The 23,144-nt window shown below is 42.7% G+C and overlaps 1 protein-coding gene across 1 annotated transcript; it reads left to right on the forward strand.

Annotated features, from left to right (window-relative positions):
- Nucleotides 1-6,798: 6,798 nt before the first annotated feature.
- LOC128759448 (calretinin-like) lies at nucleotides 6,799-21,664 on the forward strand. Its single transcript, XM_053866390.1, has 11 exons — nucleotides 6,799-6,974; nucleotides 12,513-12,589; nucleotides 13,519-13,608; nucleotides 13,722-13,802; nucleotides 14,525-14,581; nucleotides 16,321-16,398; nucleotides 17,473-17,528; nucleotides 17,601-17,640; nucleotides 18,923-18,976; nucleotides 20,810-20,881; nucleotides 20,947-21,664. The coding sequence occupies exons 1-11, from the start codon at nucleotides 6,881-6,883 to the stop codon at nucleotides 21,061-21,063; spliced, it is 816 nt and encodes a 271-aa protein (XP_053722365.1). The 5' UTR covers nucleotides 6,799-6,880; the 3' UTR covers nucleotides 21,064-21,664.
- Nucleotides 21,665-23,144: the final 1,480 nt, after the last annotated feature.

The raw sequence follows: 23,144 nt of genomic DNA on the forward strand, positions 1-23,144 counted from the left end.
CCCTACCCTTGAAGGCAAACCTTTCTAAAAACACTGCAACAACTTGTGCTTGCAAGTACTGTATATAACGCAGACTACCAAAGTTAAATCTAAAAGCTCAACATTTATGCTCCTACATGCACTTTGAGGGGCTGGTGCTCAGGCCAGACAAAAGAAAAATGATTATTTTTGTTGTTGTTACTCAAATAAGCAACTTTAATATGTCTAGTTCGACATAATAAAATATACTATCCATGTGAAGTTTTGTGTTCATTTTCCTAATGGCCTGATAGTGGCCTAGTGTTGGTTGCCAGGTCCGCATCCAGTATCTTTATACTTTTAAAATATAATGCATGGAACCGATGAGTTTTTTTTTCTATCAAAGATCTAAGAATGAGTTCAGGAAGGGGCACGTTTCTTTTGCAGGGGAAAATAGGGCACGAGTGTTGGCGCACTGCACCGCTAGGGCTCTAGGAACGCAGCCCCCAACCTCTTTTTTAATGTTGAAAAAAATTGACCAATGTTACGACAAGTGGACTACTGGTCGATTACTACAGTACTGTAGCTTCACTCTATAAGCTGCTACTTTTTTGTCGCAGTCTGTACCGGTTTATACAACGACAAATAATAAATGGATTTTTACAGGCTAAAGAGTGAAATGCTGCCAACACTGACCATCGTCGCATCAAACCGATGAAATCACTGGCGTTTTATTTACCATATGGAGCTCAAAATGCGCTGTTTTCACCAGCGTATCCACAGCTCTGCCCACAGAGCCGATCTCCTGGAGGACCGGGGACAAGACGCAGCAGCTGAGAGCCGCCTGTGGTGTCAGAGCTTCAAAAACTCGTGCGAAAACAGCACATTTTGAGGGCTTTAATGTCAACTAAAGATGTGAGGAGTTCATGATTCAAGTTCAGAACATTGCTGAGTTTATTTCATGGGTTAGTCTCCATGCTGGAACCCAAAACTAGTTTAGAAGTGATCTTCTTGCATTTTTAAGCCTGGTGCACCACCTTTCTACGGTGCAGACAGCACCACTGCACCCGCAACTTATAGAACGGTGTGGCTCATGTACGAACGAGATCTATTTTCCTTCTTATATTTAATGGGTGCGGCTAATATTCTGCTGCACTCTATAGTACAGAAATTACGGTACCTTTTCTATAGCCTAGCTTACTGCTTGCACAACTGTCATCTAAATTCCTCCTTAGCAGCTCCACTCTAGTAAATATTGTCTCAGGACGTGCTATTGCATCACAAAGTTACTGTCTCTAGTGACATTATTATTATCAGTGTTTAGGTAGTTGCTACTCTTCAGAGACGCACAACCATGTTCGGCGTTTTAATTGTTCCCTGAAGATTGCACATTGCTTATCACCAGGCAGCAAACTATGAAGAGAAAAGAAAGCAAAATAGTCCAACATCTGCTTATCTGTGGAGAAGCTAGTCCGGTCCACATCGCGCGTCTGTCTGGCAGGACACCACTGAAATGAGCAGCCGTATGTATGATTACCATCACTCGTGTTTTGCTTCGGAGCTGCTAAGTCTATCAATTCCACTGTTATGTAATGAAAAAAAAGCTTTATCTGCTTTGGAAATCTGGTATTAACCCGGCATTCTGTCCAACTCTGCATTGTGCAGCTGATAAATAGAGCTGATTACGCCGATGAGGCAATCTGTCACTCTAATTTACACAAATCATACACACGTCCTTTGACTTCTGCTCAACCGTGTCATCGCCATGGCAAAAGTCATTGGCACTCAGAGCTAGAAAGTCTCATTTCATCTTAGCACACACTTCTAGTCCCACGTTGTGATGTGCATTTGTGTCAGCAGCCTGCACATTTGGTTGGGATTGTTATTCGGGCCATGCAATTATACAGTTTCTGAAGCGTGTAGTCATCGCGGCGGTTTCAATAATATATTATTCCTGTGATGCTCTGAGCCCATGCTCCTGACCGGCTGCATGATGAGCAGCTGCAGGAGCAGGAGTGTGTGGGGGGGGAGTTCAGGTTCGGATCTGTCCTGGTTATTAGAGAGCACATCAACACGGCGCTTCTGAGCAGTTGTGCTGTTAATGATGGCAGGTGGGGGAGACAAACGGCCTCGTGGGTCACTGCAGCCCGCCGAGACCTGATTCACGCTGGCGCGCTGGGATGTTCCTCCCATGCTCCCACCATCTTACTTGGAGCAGTACGGGAGACACGCTTCTGTTCGACTCTGTTGGGTTCCTGCTCGCTACCCAGATATGATAATGCAAACTAGAGAGAGTCTTCAGTAATCCACTGCTGATCGTCGACACTCCTGACATAGTGTCACTGAAACTCCATCGTCAGACAGACAGACAGATAGATAGATAGATAGATAGATAGATAGATAGATAGATAGATAGATAGATTATGCGTCAACATTCAACGCTGCAGGCTGCCTTTTTCGTCAGTTTAGGAAGGAAAAGTCCACTTTCCCAACGTCAATATATTACGCCATTGGAGTGAGGATGGGTTCTTGAAGCACATATTGCAGTGCGACATGCTAAAAAAAAGACAAATATTTAGGAAAGCCATGGGATGGTGCTCCATTGGGGGGACCCTAATATTAGCCACCGTTATCAACCGACTCGGCATGCAGTGATAGCTGCTTGTTGGAGGTGTTTCGAAAGCCATTGATTATTTGGGAATTGAATAAATGCATAAGAGCAATCGCAGAGACACAGGAAGAGCACTCAAATATGGAAGTTCTATAATCGAATGAGTGACTTCTTCTCTAATGAAACAATAACTTGCAATATGAAATCAAAGCTTAGAACATCAGAACCACAGAAATAACCAAGTGCCTGCTCCGCTCAAAATATTGTCTCCTGTCTGTCATGATTCTGCTTTTATTTTGTCCCTTGAGTCATGTTTTGTTTCTCCCGCCTTCCTTCCTGTTCCTGTGGCACACGGCTGGAGCCAATCACCCTCTAATCACCTGTGTATAAAGACACCTGGACTCCAGCAACGTGTGCCAGATTGACTCCTATTGTTCCTGTGGTAAATTGGTTCTCCTTGTTTGTTCTCTCTCTGTGCTCCAGTTTGCTCATTTTTGACTACACTCTCTGAAACCCTGGTGCCTGAGTTAGAGTTTTAGTTCCTTCCTCTGTTTCTGCATGTTTCCTGGTTTGTTCTGTGATTTTACTATTTCTGTTCATTGTGTATTTGTCTCTCTGTTTACAGATTTAAGTTTGTTTGACTCTCCTGGTTCGGTGACGCTTTCTGTTTGGACTCTTACTCGTGCTTGTGGACGTCTCCTGGTTTGATGACGCCCTAGTTTTGGACGTTCTTACTTCGCTTGTTTCTCCCGGTTCGGTGATCTGTTGTGGTTTTCTTGTTGTTAATGATTAAAATATTGTTTTTGACTCGCACCTGCCTCCTGTGACTCTTTCACCACTGCACTTGGGTCCCACTCCACGTCTTGACCTGTAACACTGTCTCCACTGTTCTCCAAAGCCAGGCCATACAGACTGATGTTTCTAGAGAGAAACTTTTAACGTACGTTATGAAGGTCAAATATAACTATTAAATTATTATTTATATTTTATGCATTGTTTTATTGTTGTTCATTGTTCAAAGTTTGAAAGTTCTATGACAGCAAAATCATTGAATAATCATTTGAATAGTTATGTATGTCATGTAATATGATATTAATCAAAATAATCGCTATTATCATTTTTGCCATAATCATCAAACCCTATTATCAATTGCAATTTAAAGTCCGTCAAATGGCTGTGTGTGTTCAGTGAAGAAAGCTTCTGTATGAGAACCACAAGGTGTATTCTAAACCAGATGAGATGTGCACTTATACACTAATGTAAAAAAAAAACGGTCAAGAGCGACATCCTGCCCATGATGGAATGGTATCTGGCCCTTGCATAATGCCAGGTATCAACTCTACAGGCAGAGTTAGTATCCCCAACTCTGTGTTGTCAGGAAAGAGGAAAATAAACATCTGACATGGCCTGCTTATCCTGACTTGCTTTTAAGATCCAACGTATAAAAGCACCAAGCTGCCTGAAAGACTCACTTTTGAGGTGAAACTTTCCCTTTGGTGACTTTTTGCTCAGATGTTTATTTTACGCTCCTGAAATCCTATGTAACAACTACTGTAGATGTGATTTTCAAAACTGTAAACAACTGCTGTCAACAGTCAGAACCAGGTCAGTTGGCAGAGGGCTGCTGTCCACTCTGTGTTTCTGTAGCCAATTGTGTTAGCAAAGCTGCTTGCCTTCTGCCCGGGTCCTACTATCCGTTACTTTTCTGATTTACTTCACTCTCATCTTCAATGACAGTTGCCGTGACAACCGATTTACAGGCATGATTTACAGTCATAAGTTACATTGGACATGAGCCGTGTGTGTGTTAGTACTGAGAACTCAGGTGGAAACGTATTCTCACTTGTGCATTAGTGCAGTATCTGTGCATAGCTACAAATGTGGTCGAGTATTTGAGGCTTTAATTGATATGTTGTGGATGTGCTGACTTCTAGTCACCTGTTTATCAGAAGCCTGAACACGTTAGTCACACACTCACTGGGCTCACTACATTCTCCTTCTCTCCTTGTCTTGCGTTTCACAGCGATCACACCAGACGCTCTGCAGAGAGGAGATAAAGTGTCTTCATCTGCTTCTGCTTCATCCACTAAACCGGAACCCCTCCCCCTCCCCCCAGGACCAATCCTTCACACCAGCTTCTGGGGACCAAACCGGAGAGAATGAGATGAGAAGAAGATAGTTCCTGCTGATGTGGGGAACAAAAGATTTAGTAGCTGCATGCAACAGTGGATCTGCTGCTGCCTGGACTCTGGCCAGCTGTGGGTTCGATTGCTGAGGAAGCCAGTGCCCCCCTCTGACCCCTGAGGGAAGAGTGATGGAGCGAGCGAGGAGGAGAAGGGAGGAGGTGCTTGGGAAAAGCAGCATGAAGGCTGCATGTGTGACACATCAAATCAGAAGTCAGTAGAGTGTGGATAAACTAGTGAGATGGAGGAATGTATGCTTCTGACATCCATCGCTGCGCATGTTATCTCCCTGAATCTGTCCTCCTGAGGAGCTCCAGGCTGGAGAAGAGTTTAGTCGCTATTTAATCATTCAGCGTGCACTGTAGAGAGCAGATCCAGCCACAGTGCTGACCGGGGGCCTGCTCAGCCCTTTGACTGTCAATGCCCTGCACCATTGGAATTCACCATAAAGTGACTGTTCTTGAAGGTTTGGGTTGCAATTTCCATATTAATTTTATATATATACATACATGTACATATACATTTTATAACTACTACCAGGTGTTTCCTCACTCATTCACTCAATAATTCACTCAGTCATTGGTTAATACAGTCACTCACTCTATTATTCACCCACTCACTCACTTACATAACTAAGAATTCACTCACTCACACCCTCCCTCAAATACTTCATAATTCACTCACACACTTTCACTTTCGTCATTCCTGTATTCATGTGATCACTCACTCATTTGTTAATACACAACCTCACTCATTTGCTCAATAGTTCTCTCAGTCGATTGTTAATACAGTCACTCACTCACTCACATACCTAAGAACTCACTCACACCCTTCCTCACATACTTCATAATTCACTCACTCACTCGCTCGCTTTAGAATTCACTCACACACTCACTTCATTTGTCATTCATGTATTCATGTCATCACTCCCTCACTCTTTACTCACTCATTTGTTTATACACAACCTCACTCATTCGCTCAATGATTCACTCAGTCATTTGTAAATACAGTCATTCACTCACTCACTAACTCACTCACTCACTTACATACCTACGCATTCACTCACACCCTCCCTCATATACTTCATAATTCACTCACTCACTTTCTTATTCATTCGTCATTCTCACATTCATGTGATCACTCCCTCACTCACTCACTCACTCACTCACTTACATACGTACGCATTCACTCACTCACTCGCTCGCTTTCTTATTCATTCATCATTCTCACATTCATGTGATCACTCCCTCACTCACTCACTCACTTACATACCTACGCATTCACTCACACCCTCCCTCATATACTTCATAATTCACTCACTCACTCGCTCGCTTTCTTATTCATTCGTCATTCTCACATTCATGTGATCACTCCCTCACTCACTCACTCACTCACTTACATACTTATGCATTCACTCACACCCTCCCTCACATACTTCATAATTCACTCGCTCACTTTCTTATTCATTCGTCATTCTCACATTCATGTGATCACTCACTCACTCTCAGTTCAGTCACTTGCTCATGAGATCCTTCGCTCACTTACTCACTTGTTAACTCAATCACACTCACAAACGTTCATCCACTCACATATTCACTCACTTACACATCAGCCTCTCACTTGATCACCCAGGCTTGTCCATTCGTTCACTTGCTCACTCATTCAAACATCCTCACACCCTCTCATCTTCATCATTCACTGGCGCCCATGAAGTTTGCTTATGAAGTCGCTCAGTTCTCTAAAGGTCACGGCCACACTGGAGCCGGGGTCCTGACTGATGAAGAAAGGATGTGGGAGACTGGGGGGGGGGCTCGCCCCGCTGGTTCAGCAATTGAGACATGTAATTGACTCTCTCGCATCAGGATATAGCTTGATGTTAATACAAATCCCCGGAGATTCTTCCCCCCACCTTCACTCCGCCCCCTCCCCCTGGTCTAAGTGGCGTCCTGCGGACGGACCCCTGGCTCCTCGACACAGCGCAGGCGCTCCCTGGTGGCGGGCTGGAAAAGAGCAGGCGTCGCGGGGAGGTTTAAAAGCTCCGGCAGAGCTGAAGCTGCGCTCAGTAGCAAAGATCCACTGCGACCAAAGTTTCTAGCCAAGTCCACACAGACCAGCGGAAGCAGCGGAGATGGCGACCCACGCACAGCAGCCCCCACAGCTCCACCTGGCCGAGCTCACCGCTGCGCAGTTCATCGACATCTGGAAGCACTTTGATGCAGACGGTCAGTCATGCACTTTACCCAGTATGTCAAGTGTATGGATTTAAAACTAAATGTTTTGCGATTTTCTGGTGTTGAAAATAGTCAGTTTGAAACAGTAAGAGAAAAATACATGACTTTCTCAAACACTTGTGTATTTTTAATTGTAATAGTTGACAGGTTTGATTTGTATTTATTTGTTACTTTAAGTGCTATATCTGACTGTTATTGCAGATAGCGTGGTGAATAAATTCGTTTCACTCTATGATGTAGAATGTTGAAAGCAACGAAAGAGCTGATGAAGGATGCAAGATGAAGATTAACGAGTCATTTCTGATTTGGGGGAGTGGATGCTGGAGTGGGGGCGGGGGAGAGGGGGTGAGCGAGTGAGTGAGTGAGTGATTTGGAAGGGGAGGGGGGGACTTAGTGAGGGAGGGAGGATGCCAGTGAATGAGTGAGGGATGAGATTGTTGGGTGGAGCCTCCCATAAGAGTGAAGAAAGATGATGTGTGTGTCTGTTTTATTTATTGAGCTCATATCGGCTGAAGATAGAGACTATAGATCAAGACACACTGCTGTTTATTATGGAATATTGTTAATAACATGACAAGATCACGCCTTACTGTACCTGTCAGCCTGTCATCAACACCCAGCCTTATCATTGTAGTATCTATTATATTGTATACATACAAGTACTCTGTACTAAATGTTTCGTTTACTCTTCTCTGAGTCTTTTGATGATGGGCTAAGTTCGTGGGGGGTGGAGCGTATTCAACCTGTATTCATCATCCACCACAATTCACACCTGACACTGTCACCTGTGAATGATTTCATGCTCATGTGAACGTTGATCTGAATGTTGAATTGTTTGTCTCTGTGTGCCCTGTGGTAGGCGACCTGTTCAGGGTGTGTCCTGCCTCTCCCTCAAAGTAGCTGGTATACATTTCAAATTCTATAGACATTAGTAAATATATGGAAAAACAAACATATAAAAAACGTATTATGCTTTTGTTTCAGATAAAAACATTCTTGTAATAAAAATACAAATATTTTTAGAAATTGAAAAGAAATTGAACTGAAGTTCAGTATAATCTATTATCAATATTCATTATGATGTAAAATATAGGAAGCGTATAAAAACAATTTTATCTTGACACTTGTAATAAATTCAACCAATAATACATAGATTAAATCAATGAATTATAATAAATGACCAGTATTTAAAAATGTATGGTTTAGTCAAACAATTAAAATAAAGTTAAAATGATTAATTACATAAAATGGAACTTGCTTGTCTATGGTCGGGTCGTGGGGGCAGCAGGTCCACCAAAAGGCCCAGAGATACCTTTTCTCTCTCTGCTCTCAAACATGGGCCTGCCCCGGGTCTCCTCCTATCCCATGCATGGAAGCATCACCTAACCTGTAGGAGGAATAACATTGTCAGGTTTCTACAACTCAGTTAAGAACGATGGATGCCTCATGGGCTCTAACTTTAAATCTAATGTTAAGTCTAATATGGGTATCTACACCGGTGACTGACAGTAGCAGAAGGAGGCGGCGGTGCCTCTGCGCTACAGTGAAGCCAGTGGCAGCAGCCTGGCTGCAACCTGCCCGTCCGTCCTCTACCGTCATTACTGTGGTGTCAGCAGCTCCACTGCAGCCTGGACACTTTTCAACTTCATTTGAAGGATTATTTTCTGCAGCCATTTAGGGAAAAGCACTGACCTCTATTCTTAAAGCATTTAAAACCCGGCCCATTATATTGATGACAGTGAAGTCTTATACAGCTTTCACAATCCAGCTGAGTCTCCGGGTGTTGGCCACGCTACACAGGCTTTAGTGGAATAGGCACTTGATTAATGTCCAATTGATTTCAGGCCCGAGCAGCAGCAGTTTCCGTCTTCACACAGCTCAATCGGATTGGGTCACGGTGCGCACCTAACAGCACCTTGGTATTCCAATTGATTGTAAATGAGTCTAGCAGAGGAGAAAGACTGCTGGGAGATTTAATGCTGAAGAGGATCCAAATTAATTTGAGAGTCCAACAGAGCTCATTAGTTACTCAGCGTGACCAGAGGGGTGACAGAGAGGGGGTGGGCAGGGGGAAGGGGGGGGGCAGTGTTGTCTCGCACAGCATCGGCTCAACAGGTTGTTTTCATGACTCCAGCTGCAGCAGCACACAGAGGAAACTGGGACAAACACAGCCAGAGACAAAGTTAGCGGTGAGCCTGATGGACTGCAGATGTTTCCGGGCTCAAGTCAAGCACAGACATTTGGGAGTGCGACAGCTGGGCTGTGTGTGAAACTGCATGATGGGAAGTTGAGTTGGGCTTCCAAAGGTTAATTGAGAAAGGGAGCTATGCCGCATCTGCTGGCCTGGGTGCAGTGGTGCGCTCCACGCGGCCGCTCCTCTCAAATCGCCAGCCATTCTGACCTGCGGTGAACTCGGCCGCTTCGATGTCAGCGGACCCACTCATGCCTTCTGAGAGGACACTTGACTGAAGGCTTACACAAATGTCCTTCTAATTCCTACATATGTCACACATCTCACTTTAATTCTCCCTGTGTGTGTTGGAGCCCCTCCTCTATTTTAAGAGCTGACCAGCCCAAAGGGGGTCACATGTCTACATGAGAAGCCAGGGCTCGACAAAATGTGCTCAAGCTGAACTGGCCACAAACTATAGAGGGAGAATATATGACTGAAGAGATGAATGTGAGCAGGGGAATTTGATGTGATCATGTTTGGGCACTGTTGAATGATGACACCACGTTTTTTTTTTCAGACGATGTAAAGATATTTTGAATCTAAATATATTTAGAGTGACAGAAGAGTACAAGAGAAAGCTGCTATTATTTAAAAATACATTCACGATTGTAAAAATAAATACATACACGAAGTGTAATATAAAACTTGACAGTAGAGTAAGAATGTCAGTTCCAACCAAAATGAATTTGAAAATGTCTTTTTTTATTATTACTAAATCATCTTTTTCTATCCAGTTATTCTTCAAGTTCTCAATAGAAGAGGTAGAACAATAAACTTTTTATATAACATATTTGAGGTTTTAATAAAGGTATGCAACAGGATTGGGGAACTGGATGAACCAGCCACGATGCGAGAAACCTAGCAGCTTCCTATAAAGCTGAGTCAAGGTATACTGCAACTACTGGCGCACATGTTGGTGAAAGAATATAGACTCATTGAGATGTTTATGGTATATTTGATGACTTTTTTTGACACACATTTATCTTGAGTTGTTACTATTGCCAAGGGCTTTGTGCACTAATATGGTCATCATCGTTCGACTGAGTGAAATAACTAAAAAATGAATGAACAGATTTCAGCCAGATTTTTAGCAGTTGTTGTTTATGGGTCGAGAAACACAAGAATGGACATTGGTGGTCTGAATGAACACCAAATCTACCGGTCATTTGTCATTCTTTGGTGAAAGCTCCCTTTCCTGCCGTCCTATTGCCCACAACATTCTATGGCAATAAGTGTGGGGCAATAATATTGCTTAAAAAATATAATATGCCTGGAAATTAGTTCAAGTCAGCGCTTTTCTCGTTTAATTTGAAACAGTAAATCCCACAGTTTTATGTAATACTGAGGCAATTATTGCTTCTGTTTTGCGTCAAGCACGGCTCACAAATTCCAGCCGCAGCACAGATGGCGACAAAAGCACCTTTTAAAGACGAGCCAGAGGAGGAGGGGGAGGCGAGGATGGAAGAAAATGAGAGGATCAGAGATTAAGATAGGACTTTGAACCCTGTTGTCATGACTATCCCGTCAGTAGCGCTGTAGCGCACAAGCCTTCTCAGAGAGACGCTGGTCATGATTAAAAACAATTGTTCAACATGTCACACGGTGACTTGTGGGAAAAGCCTCGCGGAGAAAGCCTTCACTAAATCATCCGCTGGTCATGTGTCTCATTATCATAGGAAACAGGCGTCTTGAAATGGGGACAGAATGCCCCAATAAGCATCCATCCCAGCACCCACTTTCACTCTTAGGCAAGAAAACACTCATTATACTTCTTACACTCCAACTGCACTCAAGTGTTATGAGTCATTTTGTTCTGCTACAACAATCAGCGGTTTGTCCCGAAACAGCTCGTGACAAATAACTGAAGCCGAATCTTTTGAGTTTATCAGCATGGCTTTCGGATTGGAAGTGTTGTGGGAGATGTTGTCGGGGTGGAGCTGTAAAACCTGAGGTGACACTTCCGTGAGGAGACACGCACTCGTCTGACTCAGGTCGCGTTTGAATTGCAGTTTTTAAATTGCTCTTGAATTAATCTTCATGAAGGTCTTGTCTGACATCAGTGCAATAACTGACAGAAACAATTGCATATTTATGGTATAGAAGGGAGAGAAATTATTGCAGTATTGCATTTTAAATCCCAAACGCAAAGCAAAAGCACAGATGATAAACTCAATGCAGAAAGGACAAGAGGAGAGAAGTTTGGATTTGTTAACACTGTCCTTGTTCAGTCATTGTGCTTTCTCTTACCCATTTTTCCAAGTCCTGCTTATAATAATGGGAATGCTGAAGCGTAGTTTTGGATCTTGTGATTAGACGGAGACATAAATCAATGCAGAACATAGAATTTTATCTGTTGGCTAAGAACCAGGATGTGCTGATCCTCATCCTGAAAGGCTGAGCCTTGAGAATGTTGAGAAATATGTGGGTTATTGTGTCCTATATGTTCTTGTCTGGATCTTCTAGTTTTATTTTTTGGACCCCCTGTCAACTCGTCTTCATCAATCTCCAGAATGATGTAATAAATGACGCACAGTGTCATCATATTGTGCTGTTTTCTTTCTTCAGTAATGGAATCTAAAATACCACTACAGTATCTTAACATCAACATGAATCATTCAAAGTGATATCAAGTTTATAAAATGGCCGCCTTGCTAATAGCGTTCTCTTCACATTGAAGGAGCGACATGGACGACAAAGATGTGTGATGATGCTTGAATCCCTTCCAGTTTCAGCGGATCACAAATCTCCACGATTGAAGCATTCAAAGCAGCCTACAAGAACCTGTTTGTTCATGAGACCAAGCTTTACTCACGCGTCAGCTTGGCAAGACGATAGCTCCATTCCAACATGTAAATTAGAGTCTGAACCACGGCACACCAACTACCAACTATGAATGAAACGTTGGTTGAGATTTTCTCTTCCAGTTCAGGTCTGTCCTCGCTAGCAGCTTTGAAAAGCAAAAAAAATTTGGAGAAAGCGCCGAGTCAAATCTTGTTGTTTGGTTTGGTTGTTTGGTCAAACACAACAGACATCTCCATTTAGTGGCCAACAAAGCAGTTTATATCACTCCTGCTTTCATGACAGAACTAGTTAATGTGATTTAGAGTTTACTTCGATGTTGTTTGGACTCCTGAAATGACTGTAAAACACATTATACGACGAACGTAATGGAGTCCTGTGGGTGGTGTGTTTATTCCTGGACAAGACAATAGTACTGTGACATACAAGTGTAATCGAACCCCATCAATTCACTTCTAAGATGCTAAGCTGATCTTCATCCACGTGTTGCTTCACAGGAAATGGATACATCGAGGGGAAGGAGTTGGAGAACTTCTTCAAAGAGCTTGAGACTGCTCGGCGAGGAGCTGGAGTGGTGAGTGGAAGCTGCCGCTTTAGCCGCGAAGCTAATATGTCAGGAGTTAATAAGTTATCGGACACGGTTGTGATTTTCTTTGTTAGTATGGAGTAATTGAAGTTGCAGCTGATATTCTAAGAGTTAATGAGTTATTGTTTGCAGTTGCGTTTTTTTTTCTTTCTTTATTAATATGGAGCGACTGACTGGTAGTTAGCATCTAATGAAAAAGCGCTAGTGTGTGTCACATGACCAATTCCAAGAGGCCAATTCTTAATAACATGGCATGGTAGAAATTTCCATAAGGACTAACTTAAATCAGTTTTTTAAATTATTATTATGTTTATAATGTTTTGTTTAACATTTTATGTCTTTCATTCACTTCATTTGTTACTTTGTACTCTACTTTGTACTTGGGATAAGAAGCAAATGCAACTCAGCTCAGGTTCACTGGAAAAAAACCCCTCAAGAATTCAAATGTATTTAACCCAGTGGACGTGAGTATGTACAATATTTGACCGAGCTGTTGAGGGAGAGCAGCAGAACATGTCCTCGGCGACGTATTAATTGGATCATTTAGACGCTCTCAACTTTAATTGCGCACTTCATACCATGGTATTATCATGCGTCGCTGTGGGCGACCACATTACTCTGAATTTTCTGCTCCAGTTAAAAGGTGATTAGAAACTTTGTGTGGCCTATTGAACTTAGACTTATGAACTGCAAATTTCTCAATGTGAGTCGACAGCAGCTGACACAATGTTTCATCTCTGACCTCAGTTTGGACAAATCTGCCCGGACAGAAAGCAGACTCAGCACTTTTTCTGTAAATGTGTTCATGAATATGTCAGCCATGATCACATCTGTCTTTTTAAGTTATTCCATGTAATTTTGTTTTTGCAGTGTGCGGACAGTGTCTAACTTAGTTTAACCATGTGACTCTGTTGCAGGACCCTTCAAACGCTTCGTTCAGGGAGAAGATGAAGGAGTTCATGGCCAGCTTTGACAAGAACTCCGACGGCCGGATTGAGATGTCAGAGGTGAAGACAATAAAAACAGAGCTTTGTGTTTTATTATAACCCGACCCACATTATAAATCCGCTCTGTTCTAAATCTTCATCGCCGACATGGTGTTTTCTTTCTGCTCTGGTAGTTGGCTCAGTTGCTGCCGGCAGAGGAAAACTTCCTGCTCTGCTTCAGGGAGTTTGTGGGGTCCAGCAGCGAATTCATGGCTGTAAGTTAACACACATTCAAAGTGTTTTTCTTTTTTTATTATAGGTAGTAAATCCGATGGATGCTCTGAAATCCTCATTTCTCATTACTTCATTACATAAAAGCTTGCGAGTGAAGGCCATGAGTAAATACTGTAAACCAGTAAATACTCATATATTTTATAGTTCAATAGAAGACACAAGACAACTTCCTTGCTTTACTTTTATATAAAAAAGTAAAAGATTTAAAAGCCTTGTAGTCAATATGAATAAGTAAAGGAGAATCTATGACACAGAAATCCATCAAAAAATAAAACTTAAAGTGGATGTGCGTGCTGTGGATTTAGAATCGTAATGACCTAATCTATCAAACTTACTGTCCGCGGTGATTGAATAACAGCGACACACACATGCGCACACTCACATTTTTTGAAGAGGCTTTCAGTAGTGTGATGTTCATCCTGCCGCCCGTGTCAGAGCTATTCTCAGACGAGTGTATACATTATAAATGGAGCACACGCTCTTTGCAGAGGAGCTGGTGAGTGTCGTGGGGGTTTAGTTATCCATCTTTGATAAGAGCTTTGACAAATATTCACCCAGTGTCAGATAGCTTCCGTGTTCCGCTGATGTTCTCGGGCCGCGGTCAATTTCCTCGGAGTCGGGGTTGTATCTCGAAAATCAAATCAGCTTTCTCTTGTTATGGTTTGTGCTGTGTTTCCTTAATGCCACTGGTTTACTCTTACAGGCCTGGAGGAGGTACGACACCGACCGCAGTGGATATATCGAGTCAAATGAGCTTCAGGTAAATACAGAATCAACAGCTCATTCATGCAGCTCTAGTCTGTCAAACAGAGAATTAATCGGCCCGTAACTGTATTTCCTTGACTCTCGATATTATAGGTGCTACTTTATTTGTGCAGGAGCATTTTTTTAAGCAAGCAAGTCGCTGTTTTTTATGTGAAATTGTCTTTAAGTCTGGGTGCTAAATGTCCTTTTTTGGAGTGATGGTAGAGATCAAGGGAAGAAGTGGAAGAAGAGAGTGTGTGTGTGCGAGTTGACTCTGTGATGGAAGAATGTCAGCACCATATAAGAGGCAGCTTTACATGACAATAGTGAGACCCGCCAACATGTATAGTTCAGGGCAGGGGTGGGCAATAACATAATAATATAAATCATAAAGGCCCGTACAGTATACACTACATGAGGGGCCATCATGACATAAGAAAGTTGGCAATGACTACAAAACATGATGGGAAAAATCAAAACTATACACTTAAGTAACAAAGACAAAATGGACCTAAAAAGGTTAAATGTAAGTAAGATAAATGGAAGATGTTAAGATGCCATGAAACCTATAAAAATATTATATATATTAAATGGCGAGTCAGTAAATTGAGGAAACACTCACAAAAATGACAAATTAATAGAATAAATAATGAGAAAAAATGTGTCTTTAAACAGAAAACAGGCTATATTTATAGATGAACTAATAATGGCTGAAAAGAAACAGGAAAAAAAGTGAGAAAAATGACTACATATTTTAATCTGACCTCAAGGGCCGCAAAAATACAGGCAAAGGGCTGCATATGGCCCCCGGGCCACAATTTGCCCTGGTCTGAGATGGAGATACTAGGGAAACGGCAGTTATTGCAATGGATGTGGATGGACGCTTCTTGGGCGGGTGACCAAGAGAGATGAAGGGGGAGGTGGCATGTTGGGTGCAGTGCAGACATGGGTTTTAATCTTGTAGATTGGGTGTCTGATTTCTGAAGCGGTGCAGATGAACACCCCTGCTGAGGTTGAGGCTGAGGCTTCCATGAGACATTAAAGTGGTATAAATATGCCATTAGAAGGCATGAAGCACCGCCATTGCACAGGTTGTAGACACTCCATCCATTGCTCTCCTGGAGAGCATGTGGGGGGATGTTTGCTAAACTGTGTTCACTCATGAAAAAGCAATCTTACTGCTCTTATTTGTGAGCTCTTAAAAAGCATTTTCAGGTTATTAAGTTGAACTCTTTACGCTGACATTAAATGTTATAAATGTATAGTTTATTTTATAAGCCCAACAGAAAATCTGCAGTAAATACATCAAAAGAAGAGGGCTGCTTGTTGCTACTGTACGCACGCAGGTGTCTATAAGTTCCAAGCAACAATCCTGTGTTTAAATGCGAGTCATTCACAAAATCCGTTTGAAACTAATGATGCTGGGATTGAATGTTGGACAATGATTGAATCAACTATTCAAATGGTATTAAAGCAGTTCACCTTCAGTATTTCACTTCGACAGAGTTCATCCATATTTACAAAGCGGTCTGACCCATAAAACAACCCTCGACCCATCTGCCCCCATGTGTGTGGTGACCTCCAATAAATTCAGTCTGTGAAGACAAAATGGATGATGAAATAAAATCCAAAATCTCCTGCCTATTTTGCAAGGTTGCCTTGCTGACGCCTCTCAACAGCCCAATCAAAAGAGCTGAAATTATGGAAGCATGTAATTTTGAAGCACGATCAATTTTTGATGGGACGTTCCCACAGGGCTTCCTGTCAGACCTGCTGAAGAAGGCCAACAGGAACTATGACGACAAGAAGCTTGCTGAGTACACGCACACCATTGTGAGTACACTCAGTCAAATTCCTGTTCCCTGTTCACCACTTCATACCGCGCTGTCTCACCGCACGATATGGTCTGAGCTCATGAATATCTGTTTGTGACGCCCGTCGCCTCTCGTCCCCACTAACATTCGAGGTTAAACAAGCATATTCATTCCTTAGCTTTTTTATATATCCATCAGGTACGACTCCATCCCCTGACCCAAATCCCAGATTGTTTGTTTACGACCACGCACTTCCCATGAGACACATCTTATCTTCCCTCCAGCTGAATCGGGTCACAGTTTTTGTCTGTACATGACCTGAGAGTTTAAACCTGTGAGGACATTATAGTTCAGGTTTGAACCAGGACTTTTGCTTTGGCAACTCCTTCTTTTCCTTTCTTGATATTTATTCCGAGTCATGCCCTGTGACCCGCCCCACCTTTAGCTCCAGGGAGCTCGGATAGGCTCCGGCTTCCACGACTAGAGGGTCTCAAGCTAGTCCAGCACATGCTTGAGATTTGATATCGCTCCGTGTAAACACCAGAGAATGTGGAAGCATCTTGGAAGAGGAAAGTCTGGGCCTTTTTGCTGACTCCGCTGCCCCTGCGATCCAATCTTTTTAATCTCATGGGTCATTGAACCTTCATTGCCATGGAATTGAACATCTTTGTTGGCCCTCATCCTGAACGCTGAGGAGTCTTTTGTGTAGTCAAGGCTCCTTGGTTTTCACAGACACAGCCTGTGATTGCTGACTAGCACCATGCACTTGTGGGTTGGCTGTCCTTTCTTCCATCTGCCCTCAGATCCTCATGTCACCTTTTGCGAGACAGCGACTTGTGTTTGTGGGATATCAGCTTTAAGGAATTAAAGGGAGGCTGTGATTTAGTAGCGTGACCAGCTTAATGTCTGACTTCACCCTCCACTTCCCTTGTCCTGCTGATGCATCACTTCTTCAGCCATCAGCTCCAGTAATCTGTGCGCTGCCATCTTTTTTTAATGCACATATATACAGTATATCATGCGATATATCACCAGACTGGGCGCACCCTGGCGTCGTATAAATCCCTTTTATCGTTCTATCACTGTCCTGCAGCTGAGGATGTTCGACCTGAACGGCGACGGGAAGCTCGGTCTGTCTGAGATGGCCAGGTGAGGACAGGTGAAGTGCAGGTAGAGTTGATCAAAATGACCTAAATATTCATATGTTTTGCTCCCTCACAGGCTTCTACCTGTCCAGGAAAATTTCTTGCTAAAGTTTGAGGTGAGATTCCTGTTTATTTTTGCTCAGCAGCAATATTGACTGTAAATTAAACTCCTCAAAAGGTTTTTATTGGATTTCAATAAAAATTTCATTGCATGTTGATAATGGGATTTGGAACAGAGGATTAATTTTGATTACCATCTGGATCCAGGAATCTTTTGAAGAGGACAAATTGCCAAAAATAAATGAATATAATAAAACATGATATTAACACAGTGCACTATCAATCAACAATATGTCACTTTTCCCAGAACCTGAATGAATGTCTTCTGATCAGAGGTGTGCAGCATACTATCCGACTCAGATGTTTGTGCATATGCAGCAAGCTTTTAATCTGACATTCGCAGTACAGTTAAAACTGAGCGATTTTTTGACTCTTCCGCTGCTCTACCTCCTCGATCCATTTGTAAACAAACCACCATTCATAACCCAGCAACACGTCCCATCATAGCATATTACATTGTTCCATATATTGGAAGTGGTATTTTGTGTAATACATTTGTTTCACATTATTTGATAGTTACCCGCGGTTCACCCACGGTTTCTGGGCCTGGGCGGTTTCTGCCTCAATCTTTCTAACATTGTCTATGGAGACCTGCAGTCTGTGGGTTGTTTATTTTATTATGTTTTTGTTTATGACTGCACGTTATTCCAAAGCACTTTCCTAGTTGGTGGGATTCCCACTGACCACGGCAATAAAGCTGATTCTGATTCTGAAAATGTACCATGGAAGGACATGAGCTGCGCAGCGGAGGTCTGCACTCTCTAAGCACTTTTCTGGTTTCAGTGTGTCTCATCTAACTCTGTAGAGCTCATCTTTACTGGATATACTTCCAGGGGATTATTGGTGATTTGACATATAGAGCTTTGACATTAAAATGAGTTTTAAGTCCTTCACACTAGCTTCAACAATGTTATTTTATTATTCCCATTTGATCGATCTGAACTGAACCTCTGCCATCTTTAGATCAAACTAAAAATATAAATGAATTTGACACATAATCCTGTCACTGCTGCCAATCCAGATCTGGATTGTATGATATTTACGAATTCATTCAAGAACAGATACCCGCCTATATATTCATGTTTCCATACAGTACATTTTCTATCTTGTGGAATCAGATCGACAATTTCTTCTGAGGATTAATCTGTCTGGTCCGGATTAACTCAACTCTAGTCCCTGTTATCATAATCTGCATGGATTAATATCAGTTGTGGATTTGCTTTTACTGCTCTCTGGTAATATCACGCAATTATACATGTCTCTCTATCCACCACACAGGGAATCAGGCTCACTGTCAAGGAATTCGACTCCCTCTTCACCCTCTATGATAAGGTACCTTCATTTATTCAATCATTTTGGATGACGATCCCCAAATATGCCTGGTATGTGACAGATTAAATGCTTGCTCCGGTCAACTCATCTATGGCTTCACATTGATTGCATATTTTCACTTAATGCCACTTAACTTAATGAGTGTTTGACAAACGCGCCATATTGCGCTGCGCGAGCAGGAGAGTGCTAATGCATATCTCAGCACCTAAACAGGAATTCAAATGGGGCCGCTTTTATAAATTGTTTTAAAGCCCCCTGTTTTCATGAATGCTGCTGACTTAAGTGATTCTCTGAATGGCATTAATGAACTGACAGTCACAGTCAGCGTGCTGGAGGTCTGTCCAGGGTCAGCAGGAGGATCCGCCGCAACGCCGCTCCCCCACTCTCATCCATCTCTGCTGGCGCTGGGTCAAGGCCCGTGTCTTGTACAAATCCTCCTCACGTACAAATCCCTTCATGCCCTTTCGCTGTAGAAGATCCACCTATGAATCTCAATCTATGGTTCAACTGGCTCCTGCTAATATAGTGTTTAAAATTTATGCTAGACACCGAGGGGCCCTGATTCAGGGAACCCAAATGGGGCTATTGAAAGCAGCTATACAATGGAAGCGGTGACAGTTTAATGTTAACAAAAATCTTAGTCCAAACCACGACACAACACAAGCGAGACAACAAGGGAGAGTAACTAAGAAAAAAGAAAAGTGGTGGTCAACACACACACACAAAACACCAATAAGGCAAAGGCAGGCGGCAACAGATCTGTGAAGCCCTCAGCGATAGACAGCAAAATAAAAGCAGTACAAGAGATTTGCTACTCCCATTTCTATATACATCTTCCTTAAAAGAGTGTTTTATTTGGGCTGGCACTTTTTAGAGATTAAGTATTCTCATATAAACATTTTTCAGTTCATCACTGTGAGGGCGTAACCAAAACATCCACCATGAAGACAACTAAATTAAATAAAGAAAATGGCCTGGGTGCATTCACTATAATTGTGCTGACATGTTGTGCACTTCATGCTTCACATCATTCATCCCAGGATCACGTCCACCCTGGTGGTTAACCTGATGTGTAGAGATTAACTGAAATGTGATCTTTCTGGAGTCAAATATTAAAACGTGATTGATCGGAATTAATATTATTTTAAATCCCAACATAAGTTTATATAAATCTGTTTTTAATGATAAAACTCAAATCATAATCCAGTGCAGGTGCTTGTAGTCATAACTTCTGCTCTGTAATATTAACTGTTCGATGTTGCAGTACATTATGAGACTTGCAGTGTTAGTGGCCATCAGTAACAGAAATGATCCTGAATGATCCATAAGTTCGGCAGGAATCAGGGTCCTGTCTGTGAGGTGTTTTTTCCTGTCCGTGTTTGCAAAAGGGCAGGGGTGGAAAATGGATGAACGAGTTTGAAAAGACACTTTGTTTTGCTCATATCAGCAGCGGATCTGAATCCCTTTGTCAGGACTCCGTTGTCATGACTGGTGAGGACGGCGTGACTCCATTGACTCTGTTTAACGGGACTTTTGACAGTTTGGGATTGAGAGTGATGAGGCACTCTAGTATGTTGCCATTTGGCTGCTGATGCGGAACAAAACAACTCTCTCCCTTCAAGAAGTCTTGGCTTGGTACAAGCGGAAGACAAAGAGCAGTTGATAAGCACAACGTTGCTGATTACAGCAGCTGGGGAAGTCACTGTGGCGCACACTTGCTGTGTTCTAACAAGACTTATAAATGAGAATTCAACATCCGACAGACTTTTAATTCATCAACTCTGTCGGGTGGAGATGGTTACGTGATCAAAGCGCCTGCTTTTCTCTCACTAGGATGGCAACGGCTACATCGACGAGCAGGAGCTGGACACTTTGCTACAGGACCTCAGCGACAAGAAGAAAATGGTAATACAGTAGCAGCTGTTCACAGCTTACATCCACACAGGCCCTCACCAAACTTGCCTCCCCAGGACGTGGACAGAGACGGCCTCCTGGGCTACAAGAAGAGCATTATGTCTTTGTCCGATGGCGGGAAGCTGTACCGCGCCGAGTTGGAGATCGTCCTCTGTCGGGATTCCACACTGTGACCGGACTACCCCCCCCCACCAGCCCTCAACCACCTCTGTCTGGGACCTGCTGTTCCCACTGCCTCCTTCTTCCTACCTCCTGAAGTAACCTGGTGCATGTTTGACCCTTGACCTCCCTATGCGGAATAGAAAAATCTAAACTTTAGTGCTCCTGGGAGCTCAGTGTGCTGCTGACCCTGCAGTTTTTACCATTTATGTTCTGTACCTCAACAAGCAGTTTCAGGAAACAATATACACACATTTGTCTATGTTCAATTGTTAGTTTAGTTTATGGATTCCTCAACTGTCGGGTTGTTTGCAAGAGTCAAGATGGCAGACAAAAAAATCTATAATCTTTGGCTAAGAAGAAATAAATAAAACTGACAGAAAGGTTTTAAGTTGTCTCAGCAAGCACTCCTGTTTGAGAGGTCTTCTCTTGACCAGTGGAGGAGCCTCGATGAACATTTCCCCAAAAGCTAAACCCTACAGAGCCATCACCGTGCTTTGATTTGTATTTTTGCTTTGTGTTTACAACCTTATTTCTATTTGATTTGTCTCACTTAACAAGGCCTGTGCTGTTCTATTAATAACACTGAGAGATTGAATAAACATGACATGACGAGTCCTGATGTAGACACTCATTTCATGAAAGATGAATGACGTCTTTACTTAAACATTGTTCCATTTACCCACCAGGGGGATTATATCAGAACTCAACTGCCACTGCTTGTTCAGTGTCTGTTGTTCCGGCAAAGAGTAGAGCTGAGTGAACGCCCAGAGCACTTTCCTTTTCCTTGGTGATCTCTTACCTTTACAAATCTAATCTGGGTGAGAAGCTGAAAACCCTTCCTGAAGAGGGCAGCCTCAATTTGGATGTTAAAACAATATATTACATAACTCTCACTCTGTTCCGCGCTTCCAAAAAATGTTATCCAGCGCAACATTACGATCACTTACAGAACAACCATCTGCCTTCCTCGCCGTTGGATTTCTGACCGAGAAGAAGAGGGAGAGAGAGGGGAAATCTTCTCCACTTCACGTCTCGGCTCTTAGGGGCCGGCCACCTAGCATCAATTAATCATCACCACCTTCATCTTTAATTAAAATCAGCCTCTTTAAGACACACCACCGCACTATCTCGGCGCACACTTTAAAGTGGGAAAGTCCTCGGCACATGCTAAACGTTAGGCATGTGCGGCACACACCAGGGTCCTCTGCAGAAACCCTGCACAGACTGAGCTGCTCGCTGCTGACAACAAGAAAAAATTGAGTTATGTTCGCTCTGATTCCTTCGCACACATCCACCACACTTGGCGAGGAAGAGGACCCAAGTGAGCGAAAGAGACAGATGAGGATCCCTCTGTTATTGAGCCGTACACTCAGTCGACCAGCAGAATGAAACAATGCGTTTTGATATGTTTTTGGCTGAGAGGACGGAAGACCTTCAAATAAAGCATGGTCACAGTAAAACATGTGGATGAGAAAAGTTAGTTGACCATAGGAAATTGACCATAGAAATATCAATTTTCAGTACTTTTGACAGCCGATACTTGGAGTTCATGTATGGGTTTCCACTGACACCTTTTCTCTCTGAGGTACAATGAATGAATAAAAATGTTCCTCTCTTTTTTTATATGTTAACTGTTATTGTTATTGCATTGTTCCATCCCTCCATATTCTGCCAGGTGGGTGGGGCATCTGTCAATCTGAAGAAGCCCAGGTTTCCCACTAACTTGGGGAAGCTACATAAGATAAGAGCAACAGGTGTGAGTGACGGCATCAGTTGAACCCTCAAGCTGGACCAGAATTGGATTTTCTTTTGTTCATTAACATTTGTTATTACGAGAGTCTGTCTATGACAATAGGCTCAGCATGATCATCATTCACTGAATGGTGCGTGTCTCAGCCAACTCTTGAGCGCTTTACTTTAAAGACAAGTACCAAAAGCAGACTTTGCTTTGCTACCTTCCTCTATATCAGTGATTCTTAACCGGGGCCCATGGTTGGACCTAAAACTTGTTGGCTAAAACTTTTTTGTTTTACACCTTTGGGCCATGAGACGCTCAGTTTTAATACATTAGCTATATATGGTGGTAGTAGTG

The sequence above is a fragment of the Synchiropus splendidus genome, chromosome 5, assembly GCF_027744825.2.
Source record: "Synchiropus splendidus isolate RoL2022-P1 chromosome 5, RoL_Sspl_1.0, whole genome shotgun sequence".
Taxonomy (NCBI): domain Eukaryota; kingdom Metazoa; phylum Chordata; class Actinopteri; order Syngnathiformes; family Callionymidae; genus Synchiropus; species Synchiropus splendidus.

Excerpts from the sequence above, each read along its gene's own strand:
- LOC128759448 (XM_053866390.1), top strand. The coding sequence starts at position 6,881 with ATGGCGACCCACGCACAGCAGCCCCCACAGCTCCACCTGGCCGAGCTC. Across the intron at positions 13,803-14,524 it reads CCAGCAGCGAATTCATGGCT|GCCTGGAGGAGGTACGACAC; the intron begins GTAAGTTAACAC and ends TTACTCTTACAG. Across the intron at positions 18,977-20,809 it reads TCTTCACCCTCTATGATAAG|GATGGCAACGGCTACATCGA; the intron begins GTACCTTCATTT and ends TTCTCTCACTAG.